The sequence below is a fragment of the Carettochelys insculpta genome, chromosome 1 (assembly GCF_033958435.1).
Source record: "Carettochelys insculpta isolate YL-2023 chromosome 1, ASM3395843v1, whole genome shotgun sequence".
Lineage (NCBI taxonomy): Eukaryota > Metazoa > Chordata > Testudines > Carettochelyidae > Carettochelys > Carettochelys insculpta.
Window position 1 is genome coordinate 166,249,585 of NC_134137.1, and position 21,079 is coordinate 166,270,663.

At 42.4% G+C, this 21,079-nt stretch overlaps 1 protein-coding gene across 1 annotated transcript in view; it reads left to right on the forward strand.

The window, feature by feature from the left end:
* Nucleotides 1–21,079, forward strand: part of SYTL5 (synaptotagmin like 5) — a 150,347-nt gene that overhangs the window by 119,187 nt on the left and 10,081 nt on the right. Inside the window, exons 9-13 of the mRNA XM_074983396.1 lie at nucleotides 2,000–2,106; nucleotides 7,594–7,686; nucleotides 14,345–14,523; nucleotides 14,663–14,765; nucleotides 16,270–16,431. Coding sequence (XP_074839497.1) covers nucleotides 2,000–2,106; nucleotides 7,594–7,686; nucleotides 14,345–14,523; nucleotides 14,663–14,765; nucleotides 16,270–16,431 — 644 coding nt within the window. The remainder of the gene's footprint in view (nucleotides 1–1,999; nucleotides 2,107–7,593; nucleotides 7,687–14,344; nucleotides 14,524–14,662; nucleotides 14,766–16,269; nucleotides 16,432–21,079) is intronic.

Sequence of the window (21,079 nt, forward strand, 5' to 3'; positions counted from 1 at the left end):
AGTAAAGCCTCTTTGGAAACTGATCACTGGCTTCATTTTACCAAGGTGGATAGAAAGTTGGAAGAAAGCACAGGCAGGGTTGGAACATGAGAGGCACCAGCCCTGGACCCAGTAGCTTTTTCCCTATTGGTGGATCTTGCAGGTGGGCTAAAGAAATCCTTGTTCAAACCAGCCTCAACTACATTTCAGGGTGAAGGGATCAAGTCAAAACTTCTTAGCCCCCGTCAACCCAGGCCTAAAGTGGCTTCCTTCCTCCCCCAACCTTTGTATGGGAAACAACAGCAGCACATAGTATTCTTTAGGTGAGAACTAAGAGAATCCTTCCACAAAGCAGCCAATAGATTTTACACAATTGACCATTAGCTGGTAAGTCAGGACCTCCCATGTCCCAGAGAGACTTCCCTTCTCTTTTCCACATGGGAACCAGCAGTGGCATAGGCACTTCCACTGCCTCTTGGTGTCTGTGATGTGTTGGGGTTCACCCCGGCCAGTAAGGGGCTCTGTGACTACATGCCCTATAACCTTGGGAATCTCTGTGCTGTGTAGCTCTGGCTCAGAGTCCTGACACCAACAACCTGCACACAGTAAAACAGCCTTTAACTAGCCTGACGACTACTTGCAGGGTAGTGCTAGCAACTTTTCCAGTCCCAAGTCTCTCCCAAAGGCATCTCCCCTCTGCTGTCCACTCCCTCTTATTGGATGCTCACAGAGGTTACACCAAGTTCGTTGCCTCCAAAAAGTCAGTAGATACAACATCTTGTTAGTTCACATGGGGTTATACATGCCACCTCAAAACACAGCGCTGAGATGGTTTGTAATAAAACTAAGCTTTATTAACAAAGGACAGAGAATTAGTTGATGCCAAGCCAGGGTGAAAGAGGTATGCAAAAGTTACAAACAAACAAACAAAAACAAAAGGAAACCAAAAAACCCATGCTTTTTAGTGTCTCTAAAACTTAATTGTAGCAGCACCCAGCTTTGCCTAGCATAATTACTTACTCACACCAAAATGTCAGCATTCACCAGCTAGTGCAGCAGGAGGACCCATCATGCAGAGATACAGAATACCGGCTCCTTTGTTCTCCCAGCTGATGGATAACCAAAATGCCTTTTTGCTGGTCTTTATATTGACCAGTGTTCATTGTGTCTGTCTCAAGAGCCAGGAAGTCTTCCTGGGGTGCAGATTTTGTCCTCATTGTGGTTAAGTGGTCTTCTCCCCTGCTTGTTAGAGTGACAGCTTTGTTTACCTTGTATGTAAGAACAGTTGCTTTATCCTCTGCCTGTGATCAAGTAGGTTAGACAAGTAAGTGCACATTCCTGTGTTTTGGGAAATACCTGTTTTACCTCCTTTGTCTGTTTACAGACTCCAGAACACCTCAGAGAGTATCCATTAATTCACAGTGACATTAATGGCCATCATGTTCTTAGTTTTCAAATGGTACATTACAAGACATGGGCTAAATGAATATCATGATGACAGTGTGTTGAGGCAATGACAGTATCTTATTACCTCTTGGACAAAATAATGATGGGGTTCCCAGGTCACAGTGTCATCATTCACTCAACATTGAAACTTGGATGCTGTTTCTTGTTTTTGTTTGTTTGTTCTTTGCTATGCTGAAGTCAGTGTGAACGTGTCATTTCATCCTGGTGCCTCTGTCCCTGATATAATGACCCAAACAGGTTGCCTTATTCAAAAAAGCCAAAGACTGAATAGTGTGACCCATAGGTGACAGAACCATATTGTTGACAGAAGGAGGGTACACAAAAAGCTGAATATTGTGGTAAATTTTTTCCATCATTCAGCTGAAGGTTCTCAGAGACCATGGTTGGATAAATGCCAGAAATACCTTGATGGAGATGTTTTGGAGTTGATTTAAAAAACATTTTGCTGGTGAAGGTGAAGCAACTACCAAAAAGTGACCATTTGAAAATAATAGTATTTTGGTGTATAAATTATATACTAATAAACATCTTTCTTTCCCCCTTTATTTTCCAGATATCAGCAGATCTGAGATAGATTTGAGTGTGTCTTTCTCAGAAGACAACAAGGATGCTGTAAGCTTAAGAAGTAGATCTGTACCTGAAGCTTTAGACCAGAACCTGGTGAGTTAGAATTGACACTACAGCTCACTGGATGGAAAAATTGTTACTTCTGAAGTCAGCATAATCTTTAAACTCCTAGTTCTGCACAAGTTAACGCAGATGTGAATAAATTTAAGTCTGCCTCTTCTTGTGCTGCATTCACTGCAGAATGTAAAACACTACATGCTACAATAATATTAAAAATAGGAGTAGGAGATTGTTGAGTTAATGGAGACAAATGCATTCAGGAGCATGTTTGTTAAGAAGGCTCCTTAGCTGCAAGGAATTTTGTGGGCAGTTAACAAATGATATTCTGGAGCAACGTTACATTCCAAGCATGTGTGTGGATTGATTCCAAGTCATACCTATAGTTAAATCTGTTTGGAGTTATGGTAGACACAATAGCAATTCATCTGGGAGCTTTTTAGTTTGTAAGTGGATGGAGTCTTACCTTAGAATGCCGTTCATGTGGAGCATTACGCCTTTCATATTTTTACTAATTCTTGCTTTACTGGATTTTTTTATTTTATGCTACGTTTTATACTCAGAATTAAAGCCCTTCAACTTTGTCCTTCTCTGTCTGTTCTAGTCTTGCAACACATCACCCTGCTGTCTCTGCTCTCCATTGCGATCGGTCATTGCCTGCTGCCTTTCAGCTTCTCACGTCATCTTCATGCCCACTTGCTTGTTTTCTCCCTACACCTAGATTTCCCTCCCTGAGCTGATCCATAAGCCTCTTTTCTTTCCTCCTCAAAATATACCCAAGTCCTACGTGTGCTGCAGTGCCTCTAAGAAATCATCCAGTTAATGTTGTGTGAGGGACAGGTGGGGTTTTAGGGCTCTTGTGTTATGTTTTTCTAAATATTTTTAAAAGTTTTCTACTGTGTATATAATATATGTAAAAATTCTGTGTATTTGACTTATATGCCTCTCCCCCACCGTACTTCATATTTCACTTGTCTTCTTGGATTATAAGCTCTGCAGAGCTGGAATCAGGCCTCTGTGTTTGTACTGCACTTAGTGCAGTAGGATCTCCAGCTTGATTGGGCCTCATGGTTGCTACTGTGTTTATCAGTAATAATCTAGTCCGTCTCTTTTCAGAAGGCAGTCATGTTCTGTCACCTGTAGCTACATACACCAGGTTCATTTTTTTGACACAGACTTTCTATATCACTGTGGACAAGTCACTTAGTATCCTAGCTGTACCGTGGGGTTGCCAGCATTCCCCTGCTTCATATGAGGGTGTTATGAGAATAAGTTCCCTCCAGGCTGTGAGATGCTCAAATACCTGAGTGATAATGGACATGTAAGCACCTAAGAGGGAAACATTGGCTGCAGGAGCCCTAGTCCCAAAGAACCTGGAGAGCCAGTAATGTTGTGCTTGTGGGGTGAAGGTTGCGGCCTTTCCCATGTTTTTGGTTCCCTGAAAGAGGTGTGTGGTGTAAGGTGAGAGGCAAGGTGAGGGACCTCTCGGGTAGTGAGCAAATGGCTCCTGGAGGTTAAAAAATTAAACATCTCCCTTAGCTAGGCTTTGAAGTTTGTTCCCGGATAGTTGCCACTGCTGTTGGTGGGTATGCGTGGGTGTCCTGCGTAGATGGCAAGAAGCAGGTTGCCTGGATCAGTGCTGAGCAACTTTCCTCACCTCATGGCACATGTCATCACTGGCTATAATTTCACAGAACACCAAATATATATAACCCAATCCCCTCCCCCAGGGACAGGTACCCCAGCCCCCCACAGCCCACTCCCTCACCCCTTCTCCAGAGCCAGGCACCCGCTGCCCCCCTCCTGCTCTAACTCAAAGCCAGCAACTCACCAGAGCCACCGCTGCCATTGCCACCACCACCACTGATGCCACACGCTTCTCCCACCAAGCGGTGGGGCATGTGGGCAGAGCAGCGGATGGCACTCCCGGCATGCGGCTCTGAGGCGCACCAAGTGCCACCGTACAGTGCACCAGTGTGCCACAGCACCCCAGTTGAGGAGCATTGGCCTGGATCAATTGGGCTGAAAGGGTGAGGGAGGGCACTTGCTGCCAATCAGCTGGTAGTGATTTTGATAGGGCACTATCTTCCATCCTCAGGGAGAGGGACTGGAGAACTGACGAGTCTTTTCTTCCTCTGACTCTATGGCGCATCTCGGTTTCCATTTCCAAATAGACTTTTGAAGCTGAATACGTCGTCATGTTGGGGTTGGAGGGAAGTCAATTGTGGTTTCTGCACTGAAGTTGAAAGGACGCGCTCTGTTTGTACGTGTTTTGATTGCCAACAGCAAATTCTTCTGTCAAAACATGGAAAAGTAGGGAATTAAAACAAGCAATTTGAAAAGTGTATCAGAGCAAATTAAATTAGTTTTTAGCAGTCTATTAAGAAACACCTATTCAGCCACTTTATGTCGACACAGATCACTGTTCTCCTCTTCCTCAGCCATTTTAGGAGAAGTAATTGCATTAGGTGTATTTTTATAACCCTGACAGAGACAATGAAGATTACTTAGTCTCCTACCACTTCTAACTTTAATAAGCAACAGCAGCCAATTTTGTGGCTGAGCTTCAGTAGCACCCTTGAGAAACATAGTTGCTGTAGTGTAAAATGAACAGGGTCTGAGGGCAGGTGAGAGTCTGAAGTTAAATGTTAGCTTTCACAGTAGTCTCTTGGTTTCAGGAACATGCTGACAGTCTGTGTTAAAGGTGTGTTAAAGAACTTAATGGTTAGATTTTCATAGTTCTTTGGGCAAGGAGGAAGAGACGGCCAAAATATTTGTGTTGCTATCTGAAATTAGATGCCTAAGGCTATAGTTAGGCACCGAAGTTTGAAAATGTTGATCTAAGTCTTTTATACCACATTTATTTGCTAGACAATCAAAAATGTTTAGCTTTCTTATTACATTATAGAGGTACTGTATGTAACTCTGAAGAAGAAAATAATTCTGGCTATGTCTCTTTTTGCTCTTTCTAAATAATCCCTCCATTGGAAGGAGACGAGAACACCTCCTTTGGATAAGTCTGCCTATTTCTGTGCCAGATTCTTAGCAGGGACAAATTAGTGTAGCTCCACTGAAGTCAGTGTAGAGACAGTAAATCAAGGGAGCTACCTTGATTCATACCTGTGACGGATGTAGCCCTCTGTGGATATATGTACATCACCGTGGGAGTGAGCTCTGTAGGCAGTTTCATGCTATCCAGGCTTGAACTAGTGTGCTAATAGTAGTAGTGTGAACATAACAGCATGGGTGTCTGCTTAAGTTTATTAGCCTACCTGGAGCCATAGATTTGAACGCAAATGCTAGTTTGGGCCTCTAGCAGTGCTACAGCATCTGCGTGGCTATTTTTAGCATGCTTGCTTGAGCCAAGCTATCTGTCTATCTGGATTGCTCCTTGCTAGCAGTAGCCAGACGTACTCTTTGTTGGAAATTAAGTTGCCCATGCAATGAGGGGGAATGCATTGGCACATGTTAACGATTCTAACCCCCACACTTCCTTGCATGCCCAGTCGCCACCAGTGCTCCCTCTCATCTCTTCCATCTGTGTGTGGAATACATTTTTATGTGCACCAAGGTACGTGCGAATGTGCACTGCCAATAGAAACATAAAACCTGGCTATGGGTGCTCCACTAGTCAGCTGGGTGGCATTTGAATTTCTCCAGAGTGGTTGCACAAGCTAACGGCAGTAGCTTTGAAATTCTGAGGTAATAACTTTGATAATGCTTGTTAAAACCCTCAGGCTATGTCTACACTAGAAGCATCTGTCTACAGAAGTTACTGTTGGAAGAGATGTTCCAACAAAACTTCTGTTAACAGATTGTGTCCACACAGAAAAGTGGATCAATCTTTTGATCTGCTCTGTCAACAAGGGGGCCCCCGGAGAATTTACATGGCTTTTTCGTTAACAGTCGCTGTTGACAAAAAGCATTTTGTGTGTAGATGTGACGTGAGTTTTGTCAATAAACCCCAGTTTTGTCTACAAAACTTCCTAGTGTGGGCATTGTTTTGAAGTCCCTACACTACTCATCTAATATGATAGTAACTTTCAGGGTTTTTTTCTTTTTATCAAAAGCTAACATTCCTGTTAAGCCTCTTAGTTTTAGTTTTTGGTTCACAAATTGTGGTTTCTATGTGTGTGCCTAAGGCATAAGATTTAGGTAATATACTAAAATTTAAATAAATAAATATATTAACCAATGGAAATATAATTTCTTTATTAAAATTTTATGCTGAAGAAGAATGAACCATGTATTTAATCCTCAAAATTTTCACGCTGATTTTTCAGGAAACTGCGTTTTTTCTGTGTATCCCACAGCTGTGTTCAGCACGGACAGTGGCAGAATGTGTTTGTTTCAATGTCCCAAACTATGACTCGGAGCATCAGTCAAAAACAATGTTCCTTCTAGTTTTTCCCATATGTGGGCAGAATGAATTTGGCTATGTGCACCGATATGGAGCTGAAGTGTGGTGTGGGTGGGGCCAAGGGATTTAGAATGCAGGAGGTGGCTCAGGACGTGGTCAGAGAGTTGGGAAGTATGAGGAGATAACAACTCTGTTTGGGAGTGCAGGCTCTGTGGTGGGGAGTCAGCCCCAGGCCTCACTTGTCTCCAAATCTAAATACATATGTGAAGGCAGTGCCTTTTTTGCAGTGTTCTTTTTGTTTAAAAAAAAAAAAAAAAAGAGGAGCCAGTGTGCAGCCAGTTCCCTGCCCCTTCCACCCATCTGGCAGATTTCCCACAGGCTGGGACTGCCAGTGGGGCTTCCTGCTCCAGCTGGCTCCCCACTGCAGGGCTGCCGGGGACCCCTGCCCCACAGCTGGGTCCCTGAGACTGGAGCCACCAGCAGAGCTGTGCCCCCAGGCCTCCCAGTCCCAGGACTACTGGGGTTCCCCCAGCCCCAGACAGGTCCCTGGAGCTGGAGCAGCTGGTGAAGCCCCATGCCCTGGCTGGCTCCCAGCTGTAGGGCTGGTGGGGTCTCGCCACCACCTGGCCAGGGGTCCTGGCTGGGGCTGCTGAGGTGCTGGTACAGTGTACCAGCCCATACTGCCATACAGAAAACACTGCTTTTGTGTTACAAATAAATAAGTGAATAAGAGGCCAGTGCTCAGCTGGCTCCTCACCCCAAGCCAATCCCATGGCTGGGACAGCTGATCTGCTGGAACTCAGTACCAGCAAGTACCAGCTCCAAAATAGCCCTGTGTGAATGTATCTCACTGTAATAGTAGTACTCGGGATAATTCAGGTGCCTCACCCTGTAAGATAAAAATCCATTTCCTACGCAGAGGATACAGAAGTCTGGAGGTTCTACTGTTTTAAAACAGCTGAAAAGTGAACCAGGAGTGCCATTTCTTTCTGCTGTGCTACTTGTGACTGTGCAAAGTTGTAGAAATTGTAAATCAAAACTCTCTGTAGATGTGGGCTCGGGAGGTGTGTTGATATAATGTTCCTTAAACAGAAAAACATGGGATAAAAGCCAAGGAAGGAGTCAGACCTGCACTAATTGAATGACTGTTTTATTGTGGTTAGGATTACTTGGAGGAGATAGAGGAAGATGCGGATGACCTTGTAGCCTCTCATTATCTAAAACATCGTGGACAGTTGGCAAGCGGATTATCAACCGTAAGTTCTCCAATGGAAAACATCTAGAATTCCCTCACTCTTTCTCAGTAAGCAAACCATTACTTGCTGAAGTAGAAGTGGGCTAATGATACAGAACAGACATTGAGATTCCATTTAGTTCAGTAGACATTTCTTGTAATAGTTCATATCCCAACCTCCTTTTCTACTGCAACTTTGACTTCTTGGTGGTTTTTCTGTTTATTGTGTTTTATTGTATTCTTCTCTCTAAAGCTAAAATCCCATTCTCGGCCCCCTGTGCTGAAGCAAAGATCCATTTGTTATTTACAGTGTAGCTGCCCTCCCTGCACACTAATGACTTGGGGCCTGAGCTCCAGGAGCTGAGCACTGTGCACAAGGAGTTGAGTGCCCTCCCCTTGAAGCGGATTCAAAGAAGGTGTGGAGGGCGCACTCCATTTCAGGCTCTTAACAGATGTTAATGTTAACTGTGGTCTGTTTACCACATGCTGTATGTGAACCGTGCAACATTTCAACGTGGGTAAAAAAATAGACTAGGAAACCGGAAACATCTAATGAGTCTAGGTGCTCTGTCAAAATTAGCAAATCTTGGTACTGATATCAGGACATAACTTGGCTTTAAAAGAAAGTCCTCTGTCATGTGAAGTGATAGTTCTGTTATCAGAAGAATGTATGATTTCATCTACTATGCCTGACTTCTTGCTCCTGTCACACCAGCCAATTAATAAGTTAAAAAAAAATTCACAATGTACTGGGGATAGCAAATATCTATATTTATTGAAATTGAGCCAAACAGCAGGAAAAAAATGCTTAGATTTGATTCCTTTTTATAGTTCTGCTAAAGAGTGGCAGTGGAAAATGCCTACGTTCTGAGGAATTGGGAAGGAAATAGAGACACATTTTATCCTTATGGCTGAAAGGATATTCATTTGATAATTGAAGGAGTGGGATCTTGTCTGTAGTTTAGAAGGAAGAGAGTAAACAATAGCCATTGTTCTCCTACTCCTCTTAAGTGATGAAGTGAGATTACCAGGCCTATCCCCGGAGGGATTAAAAACAGGGATTTATAGTGTGTAACACGTTCAGCTTTTCAGTGTTAGCCTAGTGAAATGGTTGACTTAAAACTTCTTCATTTCACTGGAACAGAAGCCCACCTTGTTCTGTCTTTCCTTTATTCTCATTGCAGCCCTTGAGGTGGGTCTGAGTGGTTGGGCTCACTTTGAAAAAACTGAGCCTCTTTTTCAATTCCTGGCAATTTACAAATGCTTTCAATATATGCATTTGCATCGTGTGACGGTAGCATTATAACTTATATGGAGTTGGTACTGTTGGTGATCTGGACACTCCTTACACAGTCCATTCTCTGTAGTACATAATCCCAAATGTGACTCATGCATTTTAAGTTATTTCATATGCATAGAGTAGATTTGGTGGATCAGGTTTGCTGAAAGCATTTCTGTTTTCCATGATTAACCATAGCCTATTTCTGCAAAACTATTTCATGCCCATGGCACATCACAAACAATAGATGGTGAACCAGATCCTTAGATCTAAGAAAGCTGCTTTGTGCTATTCCAGCAGTGTAAGGCAGCCTTAACTTAAGTGACCAGATGTGAATTCCCTTAGAGCAGGGGAATCCCAGATGGTATGGAGTTGTCATAACCACTCTACACAATCAATTTATATTCCCTGAAACAGGAGGCATGCTGGTGGGAAGGGGTGTGAGTGGTGCGCACTTCAGGCAACCATAAATTAGAGCCATAAGTAAGTAATAAATAACTCCTGGGTTCTGACTGACTCCTCAGCACCTCCAGGGATTAAGGGACTGTAGACGTGTCAGACAGCCATCCTTGCCCACCCTCCGTTACATCTTGTGCCAGATTACTTCCGTCAGACCCAAGCTTGTGGGAAATACACAGTGCCAGTGAGATGAAGCAGTCTCTGGGATGGAAGGTAGCCGCATGGTGAACTAGTGATTAGGACACTGGTAAAGGAAAGGTAGATGTTGGGCCGTGACACTAGGACATTAATTTTATTTTATGGTACTGTATTTTCAACTCCCCACACAAAGCAGAGAGGAATTCCTTTAAAGGTCAACTCTGAAAAGCATGTGCATTCAGTTGTCATTATAGAATTCTGCTTGCTTTGGAAGGAGAAAGGGCAAAATCAAACCTGTATTCCAGGGTCCCAAGGATTCCAAGGAATCAGAATTAAGAGACTTGGTTATTTCTGTTCAAATCAGCCCCTAGTAAACAACTGTAACTGAATCCAAATCAATTGAATTACACACGCCTAACAAAGGTCAAGCTTGACTAATTGCCAACATCAAAGGCATACTAGTCTATCGGTTTTATAGGTTAATTTCTTTCCTTGTTCTGAACACCGAGTTGCAGGTGCTTGGACCTCTCTTGGTAAGGGCCCTTAGTTGGCAACTGCATTAATGAACATTTTTCATGGCGCTTTCAGCACCAAGTTTTGTTTTTCTGTATGGATTCCTTTTGACCTTTCTAGTAATCTAAATGCAGCTTTCCTGTTGCAATGGAGTTGAGATGATCTCATGCCTGGAGTGCACCTTCCCCCTTCATATCCATCCCAGCATGCTTATTAAAATCACTGCATGGTATGCTAATGGAAAACCTTTATCAGCAAGAAGCTTTTCTTCCCCCCTGGAGTGAATCAGTTTTACCAGTCTCTTTTGACCTATTCTGAGTTTATATCATTGCTAATATTCCTTACCTCTAATATTCATGCATTTCTGATTTTATTCAGTATATTCTGTGCATCTTATTCTTTAATATTGTACAAATGCTGCAAGAAATGTGCTTGTTGCTGAATTTTGGCCTCCAATAATGATTTTACTAATTACTGCACTGTGGCACAAAATAATACTTTAAATGCAAAATAAACCCTAATTTAAGGAAGCCTGAGTAAGGAGATTAGAATGTACAGATTTAGTTACTCTGAAAATCAAAACCACGGTATTATGGCTAAATGTGGAGAGAGACTATTTTTCATGGCTTCCTCCATTGGACGTAACTTGCCATGACCAGTGCATCAGAATTTTTCCTTGTTCCAATGCCTTATATTTTACCAGTAAAATGTAAAATACTAAGCTAATAAATACAGGGCTCAGGTGTTTAGCGAAATTAAGCTCAGCACTCTTTAATACTCTTAATGGTATTTGCAACTTACAATTATTATGAGTGTGTTTTCTTTAAACAGCAACATTTATCATATTTAACACAACTGTCAGTGTAAATCCCTCAGCGCTAAGCAGTTTTATTAAAAGAAGTGAAATATCTCAGTTAACAAATGTTTTCTAAACATGCCATTATGATTTTATGAATAGTTTGTTAGCAATGCAGGGAGTTTCTGTTTTCATATTCCACTGTGACTGCTTTAGTGATGTCAATTCCTCTCTTACTCCTCAACAGGCTCAAGAATGGCTCAAATTCATCAAAGAACAGTCCTTTTTCCAATGTGTTGATTTAATATAAACATGTTAGGAACAGATTTTCAAAGGTTATCACTTACATTATTACACTTCTGTTACATGGGTAAATAGACATTTTCGTGCACAGAATGGATAATTTCATTCAAATGTAAATAACCTCTTTTTATGTACATAATGGTATCAATGTGTAAATATTAGGAGTGCACCTTAGGTAACAACCTTTGAAAGTGTAGCTCTAAGTGTATTGAAACTAGAGAGAAATTTGATTAGAAGTGCAGATTGTTGATTGCATGGTGACTTAAAGTAGTCCTAGCCTAGGAGTTTGAGTCAATTTGCAATACCTTGTTTTGATTGGAAGGCAGTACTTCTGTGCCACTCTAGAGTTAAAGCAGAACTGCACTACAGAACACACAGGTAGCAAGACAGAACCAAAGCACTTTGATGATGTATAAAATTACTGTCAGACTTTTTCTTCAAAAAAAGAGAAGCATTTCCTGTTTTTAAATCTGAGGTATCAAGAATACCCCCCATCAGTCCTTAATTTCCTTTCTTTGACGCAGGACTTTAGCAAGATGTTTTGGAGGGCCCAACCAGTAATATCACAGGGGGGTTATAGCTTAAGTTGTGCTTCATATGTTCTCCCTCCATGGGTTAGAAGAGGAGCTGGTGATCAAATTCTGAACTTTTGTGGCCTTGTTGGTGACACCCTTCAGCTGTCTTGCTAAGGTATTTCATCAGCAAGAGGGAAATGGGCTTCTGGTTTTCATGATACTTCAATTTAAAAAATATGTTTTGCATTTTTCACAAAATTTGGAGTCCCATTTTAAAGGAATAATGAAAGGTAAAATGAGAAAAAAGTTTGCATTTCACATGGAGCCATAAAAACTCCACAGAATTAAGCTCTCTACCTACAAGTGTAGAGAGAAGCTTGTTCTAATCACAATTCCAGTTTCTTATGAAGGCCCCAGTGCTGCAAATGATTATGTGGATGCTTAAATGGTCAGGCAAGACCGCCAAGTTCAGTGGGAATATCCATGTACAGAGTTGACTTGAGTGTTAGCAGGTGTCACCCCAGAGGCACAGAGACCTAGTGCTAGGGAGAGTGAAGTTTCTGCTCTGCAGCCTTAGCTGAGCGGCAGCTAGCTTTTAGTTCATGTGGTGGAGCACAAGACTTTAGCCCCTCTGGGTCACAGGTTCAATCCCTTCTGCTGACAACCTGGGTCTGTTGGCAGTATGCAAGGTTAGGGACCAAAATGAAAATCCTAATCTGACAAGCTGGTGTTCTCATTTAATCTGTTTGGTGCTACTTTGGTACAGCAGATTCTGTCTTCATTTGTAACTAACTTATATTACAGCAGATAAGCAGGGGACACTTTTTTCCACTCACACAATTATGCAATTCATTATTGGAGGGGGCTTTAGTTACAGCTTACAGCTCTTCTGCTATAAGTACTATATCACTATGGGTTAACAGCATCTCTCTAGTCCACACACCTGTGTAGCCTATAGAGTTTGTCACTGTTTTTCTGAATTCTTACTGCAGCTATCTAATGCTGTTTTCTTTTGACCTTTGCACTGTCTTCCTGAAAGAACTTTCCTGAAGGCTCTGACAGGAAATGCTCCTACTTAAATGTACCTGAAGCAGATGGTGATACTGTGAGTTCTCTTGCTTCATCTGAACTGTTTTCCTGATGTTCTGGGGTTTCCCTCTCACTGCCTTTTTGTGCTGCAAGCCCTTTCAGTGGCTCTCACAGGCTTTAGGCATACAACAATTTAAAGACACTAACGTTAGATAGTAACAGAGAGGTAGCCGTGTTAGTCTGTACTCCAACAAAACGAAGCAGCTGAAAAGTAGCACTTTCAAGACTAACAAATTGATTTATTCAGTGATGAGCTTTTGTGGGACAGACCCACTTCATCAGATCAAGCAAAATGGTTTATTCGGTCATGAGCTTTTGTGGGACAGACCCACTTCACCAGATCAATGGGAATAGAAAATGATCTGATGACAAGGGTCTGTCCCATGAAAGCTCATCACCAAATACATCATTTTGTTAGTCTTTAAAGTGCTACATCACAGCTGTTTTGTTTTGTTAAAGTTAGATATGTTTTTGATCAATATTATTTAGCAACCCAGCGAAAGAATCTAAACCAGATTTTTAAACTGCCTTGGGCTTCTGCAGTGTACCAATGGTCCTAATTTTAGACTTATAGATTTAATTTTATCCCTGTAGGTATATTAGGAGCATTTTAAAAATTTGTGACATGAGCTTATGTTCTTAGATATGCCCATGTTTAGGTAACGTTGCTGTAACAGGATGTGTATTTTTGTGTCCTTTGTGTCATTATGGGATATCATATAATTTCTTCAGAAGCACCTGGTACTGACCATTGTCTGAGACAGCATACTGATTGAGAAGGACCACTGGTCTGCCCCAGTTGGGCAATTTTCTATTCCCAGGGCTTGTTATGTTGTTGTAGACAATTTGCTTAACCTCTCTGTTACTCAGTTGCCCTCTTGGGAAATGGTGATTGAACTAACTTAATCACCTTTATAAGACCCATTTGTTATGGTTACACTAGCGAGTTTTCCTGGCAAAGCCCTGGTTTTGTTGAGAAATCTAGTGGAGCGTCCACACACGAAATGGGATTTGTCAACAGTAGCTCAACAAAACCCAGCACATTCACAGACAACCTTCTGCCTCTCCCAGATAAGGAAGAGGTCCTGTCAACAAAAAAGCTGTGTGGATGCTCTGTGGGTAGAGGAGGGGGGACTTCTCTTGACAGACAGGGCATCCAGAAAAATGGGCAGCTCTGTCTTCTGTGCTTCCCAATGCCTGTTATGTCAAGAGAGTGGCCGGGCAGTCCAGCCACTCTGTCGATAGAGCTGAGCATTCTTCCGATTTGGCTTTTTATGTTTGGCTGCACACTGTTGACAGAAGTTTTGTCGGGAAATCTCTTCCAACAGTGACTTCTGTCAACAGAGCACTGGAGTGGAGCCATAGCCATTAAGTTTAGCATATGAAGAAGCATTGTGTAGACATTTGAATTATTGTGATACCTTTCTGTAGCAAGCAGGTGGTAATTCTATGCGTCCCTTGATATCCTAGTTTTCATAGAAGGTTCAACAGAGCAGTAGTTGCAGATCTGTTGTCATTTGAAACAAGCCGGTTGTGAAAAGAGAATGAGGTAAGCTTGCAAGTCATCTTTTTCTGGTCTTTATTTCAGACCAGCATTAACAGCATGATGAGTGTTTACAGTGAAACTGGGGACTACGGCAATGTGAAAGTGAGTGGGGAGATACTTCTCCACATCAGCTACAGCTACAAAACGGGTGCCCTCAACATCCTGGTAAAAAACTGCAGAAACCTGGCCATAGCGGATGAAAAGAAGCAAAGAACAGATCCGTAAGCACAGAGACTTTTCTTCTTACCCTTTCCTCAAAGTGCTGACGTGGCTGGTGTAGTTTTGCTGATTTGCTCCCCGCCTCTCCCACCGGCTTGGTTGTTTTTATTCACTGATAATAATTTACTTCTTGATCTGCAGCTATGTGAAAGCATACCTCCTGCCAGACAAATCTCGCCAAAGTAAACGCAAGACGAAAATCAAAAGCAACACCACCAATCCAGAATTTAATGAAACGCTAAAGGTGAGAACGTTGCCAGGCCTGTAATCCAAGCTGAACTATACCATTAAATTAATGTTTCTTATTTCATTTATTTATATCGCAAACCAGATTGGAAAATGGATTTTAAGCTCTGGGAAATGGTGTTAAATTGGAAATATTTGAGTTAAAAGCTGTCGTAGTGATTGAAGCTTTTGATTTCTTAGCTTTGAGGGATGGTATTTATTTTGTTTTTCCTTTCCAGAGAAAGCATATTTTTTGATAACCAACCATTTAGTTTTTACAGTTTCATGGATCTGTTTCAGAATCCTTGAAATCCCCTTTACAGTGAATTTTGAAGCAAGGGTGATGGGAATTTTTAAAGCATCTAAGGGACCTAAGTCAATAGGACTTATACTCGGAAGTCCTTCAGGCCTTTGAAAATCCCATCCCAAATGCATAAACAGTTGTTTTTTTTTCCCCATGGAGGCTAATAAAAATATGCCTAAACAAATGTCCTATTAAAAGGGGCTACTAAAACTTTTCAGCCAGTGTAGTTGATCTACTCTGCTATAATGTCATGTTGCAAACTATGTATACCTGGTCTGGCCAGACTGTTTACCAAGACTGTTTTCCTGTTTTATAGCACTATTTGTAACCTGGTTTATAGTATAGTTGGGTCTGGTCTGCGCAGAGGAAAAGTAAGTGAGCACCCATCGAGCAAAGGTCATGTCTAATGCTGTTCTGTAGGCCAAACCTAACATGATTTCCAAAGTTTGTGTAGATGGGGGCCAAACATATTAATGAAATTTTATGTATATGTTCTGACAGAGGTAGGTTACTCAGACTTGTGGGTAAGAGCTAAATAGCTAGATGGAATAGCAGAAGAACTGTGTCCTGTTTATTTAAAAACTCTCTTAGAATCAATCCTTTTAGCCTTTTCAGGCCTTCAAGGCAAAGCCTCATAATTCTAAAGGGGTAACTGTTGTCTTCTTGCAATATGCTAGTTAAAATATGTATTTAAAATGTATATATTTTAATTGTTTAGGCTTTTGACAAATTGTGGGCATTGTTTAGTGAGCAGAGGGAACATTTTATTTAGAAAGCTCATTACAGTGTTACCAACTTTTTTTTTTTTAAATAAAGGCTCTTGGTTATATCTTTTATCTTCATTGTTCTACTTATTTGCCACAGAAGCTACTTTTGTAAGAATTAAATAAATATAATTATTTCAAGAAGTTCCCTTTGTAGGAAAAATTACCCAGTAAAGAAGTAATAGGGACAAGTGAAAAAACAACAGAAACAAACTAAAAAGTTAAAGGCAGGCTGGAAAGTGAACGATTATCCTTGATAGCGCTCTCTGTAATAATAGCCTTCTGTAATTAAATTGGCCTTCGCTTGTAAGGAAAACAAAAGTTTTTTCCATGCTTCATTCATCAGCTACCATCTTCATAAAGATAAGTTAGTATGTTTGTTAGATCATGCCATTATGGAATTGGACTTGACTCTCATTAAATAGTTCCTTTACTCTTTTTTTGTCTTTCAATAGTATGTCATCAGTCATACACAGCTAGAGACCAGGACTCTGCAGATTTCTGTCTGGCATTATGACAGGTTTGGACACAACAGCTTTCTTGGGGAAGTGGAAATTCCTTTGGACTCTTGGAATTTTGAAAATCAGACAGATGAGTGGTTTGTGCTTCAACCTAAGGTGAGTCTCTCCAGTTTATGTGAAATAAGAGTAAAGCAAGTAAATTGCTTCTGGATGGACCTGTTAAAGGAATAACACTTATAATGAACCAACACGTACCAAGCAAGTCAGTATATATCAGTGGTTCTCAAACTTTTTGGCATTATGTCCCCCCTTTTGATTTTTGAGAACGCCTCATGCCCCCCCACCTCATCTTTACCATCATCCAACCCCCTTTTAACAAAAAATTAATTTAATAATTTAAAATAAACACAAAAACTTAATATAAAATGTTATTTAAAATTAAAAACAAGCACAAATAGTTTTTCTTGGCCCATTGTGGGCCACCAGAGCTGACTGCAACAGTTGCCTGACCGCCTGAGACCTGTGCTGCCAGAGCCGAGCCCCGTGCCGCCAGGGCCAGCCAGTCACCTGCCCACCATTTGGGCTGCCTGAGCCTCACTCTGCTGGGAGCAGCTGCCTGCCCACCAGCCATCCACCCCAACCGCGGGCCAGCTGCCCGAGCTGCCCACGCTGCCAGGGCCAGCTGCCAGCCTGCTATCCCAAGCCCCCCGAGCCCCATGCTGTCGGGGCCAGCCGCCCAAGCCCCACGTTGCTGGGGCCAGCCAGCCAGCCGCCAGCCCAAGCTGCCCAAGCCCCACCCTGCCAGGGCCAGCCACCAGCCCAAGCTGTGTGAATCCTGTGATGCTGGGGCCAGCTGCCCAAGCACCACAAGTCCCACAAGCCGGCTGGCTGCCTGAGCCCCATAAGCTGCCCACCCAAGTCCCTCCCATCCCACAAAGCCAGGCACCACCAGCCCCGCCAATCTTATCCCTTCCCCCTCACCTGAGCCAGGCATCCCCAGCCTCTCATCTAATCCCATCCTCCTCCTCCTTCCCCACCCAACCCCCACTCACTCACCTTTGTGGGAGACAGCTAGCTCCACGTGGGTCTTCACCGGCTGCCTGCTTTTTATAGTGGCTGCGCCGAGTCACCCACATAAAATGGCAGGGGCCGAGAGCAGGAAGCAAAGGCCAGACCTTTCTTCAGGTGCAGGGAATGGTGAGGGGGTCTGGGTCATCTCATGCCTCCCCCAGGAATTTATTCATGCCCCCCCCATGGGGGGGCACCTCCCCCCGTTTGGGAAGCCATGGTATATATGAATGCCCATTCAAAACTGAATCAAATCAATTGAAAGAATAAACTTACACAAAGGGACATCCCTAGGGCAAGTACAGGGCCTGGCACAACTCCCCTCCTCCACCCCACATTCTGTCGTAGTCTTCCTGCCCTGCCCCAATCCCAATCCTTCTCTGAAGCCCCCATCCAGTCCCCATCATGCCTCTTTGCACCCATGCTCCACCCCATTCCACCTTTTCCCCCAAAACTCCGATCTGTGCTGCCACTGGCCCCTACACCACCCAGGCCTAACAGCCCCCTGAAGCACAGGGTCCCAGAAAGCACAGGACCTGGGGCCACCATCCCAAATCATCCAGTGGACGGGCCAGCTCTGCAGACACATGCATGCAATAGTAAATGCAACCAAAAGGACCTGTTAAAGAAATAGCACCTGAAAAAATGGATCTTTCTCAAACAATCACCTGGTAACACCTTGAACAGCACCTTTCTTTGTGAATCATTTTTAAGCATTTAACAATTTTCTATGGCAGTGAGAATCAAATTGCTCTTTCATTCATGCTGAGTAGATGGGAAGGTATGGCATCATGCTATTTGGTACACAAAACAGAAACTCTGTAGAATAGAGCATCTGTAGTGCATAATGGTAGTGGCAAAAGCAGCCGCATGTCGGGCCACCCCTCGAAGTGCCCCATGCCCTATGTGGGCAGCTCCTACAGCATGGCTGTGCCAATGAAGAAGGCACCAGGCTCATTGTTCTTATGCACTCCTGGATTGGCGCAACCCAGGACAGCAGCTACGGAATGAAACACCTCTCATTCAGATCTGTCAAGTAAAGGATTTGATTTACAATTGTTATTACAATTGGGCAAGGGAATTAAAGTTACTGAGCATTTTAATCTTCTAGGTTCAAGTTCACCACAAAGAAGGGGGCAAAAACTCATTAAGTGGGCAGCAATAAGGGTGGGGGAAAGTGGTTAAGAGTAGAACTGTGTGAATAGCCAATTTTGGGGTTCAAACACCAAACCAAAAAAAAAAAAATGTAATTTTGGGTTGTCCTGAAGCATTTTTTTCCCAATTTTTTTAGTTGAAAATGCATAGTATTGCATTTGAACAAAACATTTCATTTGACCCAAAGCTATTTTTTTTTTAATGTTGGAGAGGTTAAATGATTTTTAATTTTTTTTGATAAAATTGACAGAAATTCTGAAACAAAACAATAAGTCACAATGTTTCAACATTAAAAAAAAAAGTCTTTCTTGACAAAAATGGACCCCAGTTTGCAAATTGTGTTTTGCCAAGCTGAATCTGCAACTTTTTGGTGGAAAAATTGTTTGCACAGAAATGTTGCCCAGGTCTAGTTCTGAGCTGTTCCTTGTTCCATTTAAATGCCACCAGCCCCTCCACTCCCTTCAAAATAGGAGGACTTGTTGGAAGAGGATGGCTCTTAGGCAGGCAGAGATAAGGTGAAGACCCTTCCTGGAAAAACACACAGAAAACCTTACAACCCTAACTTTGTAACCCCAGATGGGACCCAAACCTTGTATTAAAAGGACTGAATAGGCCTTTCTTTGAACCTACCTGAAAATCACTTTCTGGATAGCAGTCACCTCAGCTAGGGGAACTGGAGAAACAGCAGCTGATAGCACATTCCCCCACAATATAGTGTTCTTTCAGGATAAGATTAGGCTGCAAAATGTATCCCTCAGGGTAACCTTCATACCTTGTATAAACCAGTTGTTTCACTTTCCAAACTTCTATCCCAAGACTTCCTGAGATGACAGGGGAGCTTATGTTACACAGTGCTGATGCCTTTTACCCAGATAGGACCAAGGTCTTCAGGAAGTCTGATCAGCTTTTTCTCTCTGTTGTGGAAAGATGCAAAGGCTCAGCCAGTATTAGCCCAGAGACTATCCAAATGGGTCTTGAATTGCATAAGACACTATTATCAAGTTTGCAAAATGACCCCTCCAGATCATATATGCCAATACTCCACAAGGCCAATCTTCTCATCCATCACTTTCTCAAAGAAATTCCCAGTCTCTGAGCTCTGTAGAGTGTTGAAATGGGCATGAACCCAGACCTCCTCAGAGCATCATGCAATCACTAGAGACTCTGTCTCCGATGCTGTCTTCAGCTCCTCAGCGCTGTCATCTCCAATTGCACTTTCCACGGAATTCCCTCCCTGTGTATGAGCAGATGGACGGTGCTAGCCTTAAAAATAAGAACACAAGAACATAAGAATGGCCATTACTGGGTCAGACCAAAGGTCCATTTAGCCCAGTATCCTGTCTGCTGACAGTGGCCAGTGCCAGGTGCCCCAGAGGGGGTGGACCAAAGACAATGATCCAGCGACTTGTCTCCTGCCATCCTTCTTGAGCCTTTGACAAACAGAGGCCAGGGACACCATTTCTACCCCCTGGCTAATAGCCTATTGTGGACCTAACCTCCATAAATTTATCTAGCTCTTCTTTGAACTCCGTTATAGTCCTAGCCTTCACAGCCTCCTCTGGCAACGAGTTCCACAGGTTGACTGTATGCTGTGTGAAAAATAACTTTTTTTTTTATTAGTTTTAAACCTGCTACCCATTAATTTCATTTGGTGTCCTCTAGTTCTTGTATTATGGGAGCAAGAAAATAACATTTCTATATTCACCCTCTCCACACCGCTCATGATTTTATATACCTCTATCGTATCCCCCCTCAGTCTCCTCTTCTAAACTGAAAAGTCCCAGTTTCTTTAACCTCTCCTCATATGGGACGCGTTCCAAACCCCTAATCATTTTAGCTGCTCTTTTCTGAACCTTTTCTAACCTCAAAAATATCCTTTTTGAGGTAAGGAGACTACATCTGTACGCAGTATTCAAGATGTGGGCATACGATAGTTTTATATAGGGGCAGTAAGATATTCTTTGTTTTATTTTCTATACCTTTTTTTAATAATTCCTACCATCCTATTTGCTTTTTTGACTGCCACTGCACACTGAGTGGATGTTTTCAGAGAGCTAGCTATGATAATCCCAAGAGGTTTTTCCTGATTAGTTGTAGCTAAATTAGCCCCTGTCATATTGTATGTATAGTTGGGGTTATTTTTTCCAACGTGCGTTACTTTACACTTCTCCACATTAAATTTAATTTGCCATTTTGTTGTCTGGTCACTCAGTTTGATGAGATCTTTTTGAAGTTCTTCACAGTTTGCTTTCGTCTTGACTATTTGGAACAGTTTAGTATCGTCCACAGACTTTACCACCTCACTACTAACCCCTTTCTCTAGATCATTTATGGATAAGTTGACTAGGATTGGTCCTAGGACTGACCCTTGGGGAACTCCACTCATTACCCTTCTCCATTCAGAAAATATACCATTTATTCCTACACTTTGTTTCCTGTCTTTTAACCCATTCTCAACCCATGAAAGGACCTTCCCTCTTATCCCACGACAACCTAATTTATAGAAGAGCCTTTGGTAAGGGACTTTGTCAAAGGCTTTTTGGAAATCTAAGTATACTACATCTATTGGATCCCCCTTGTC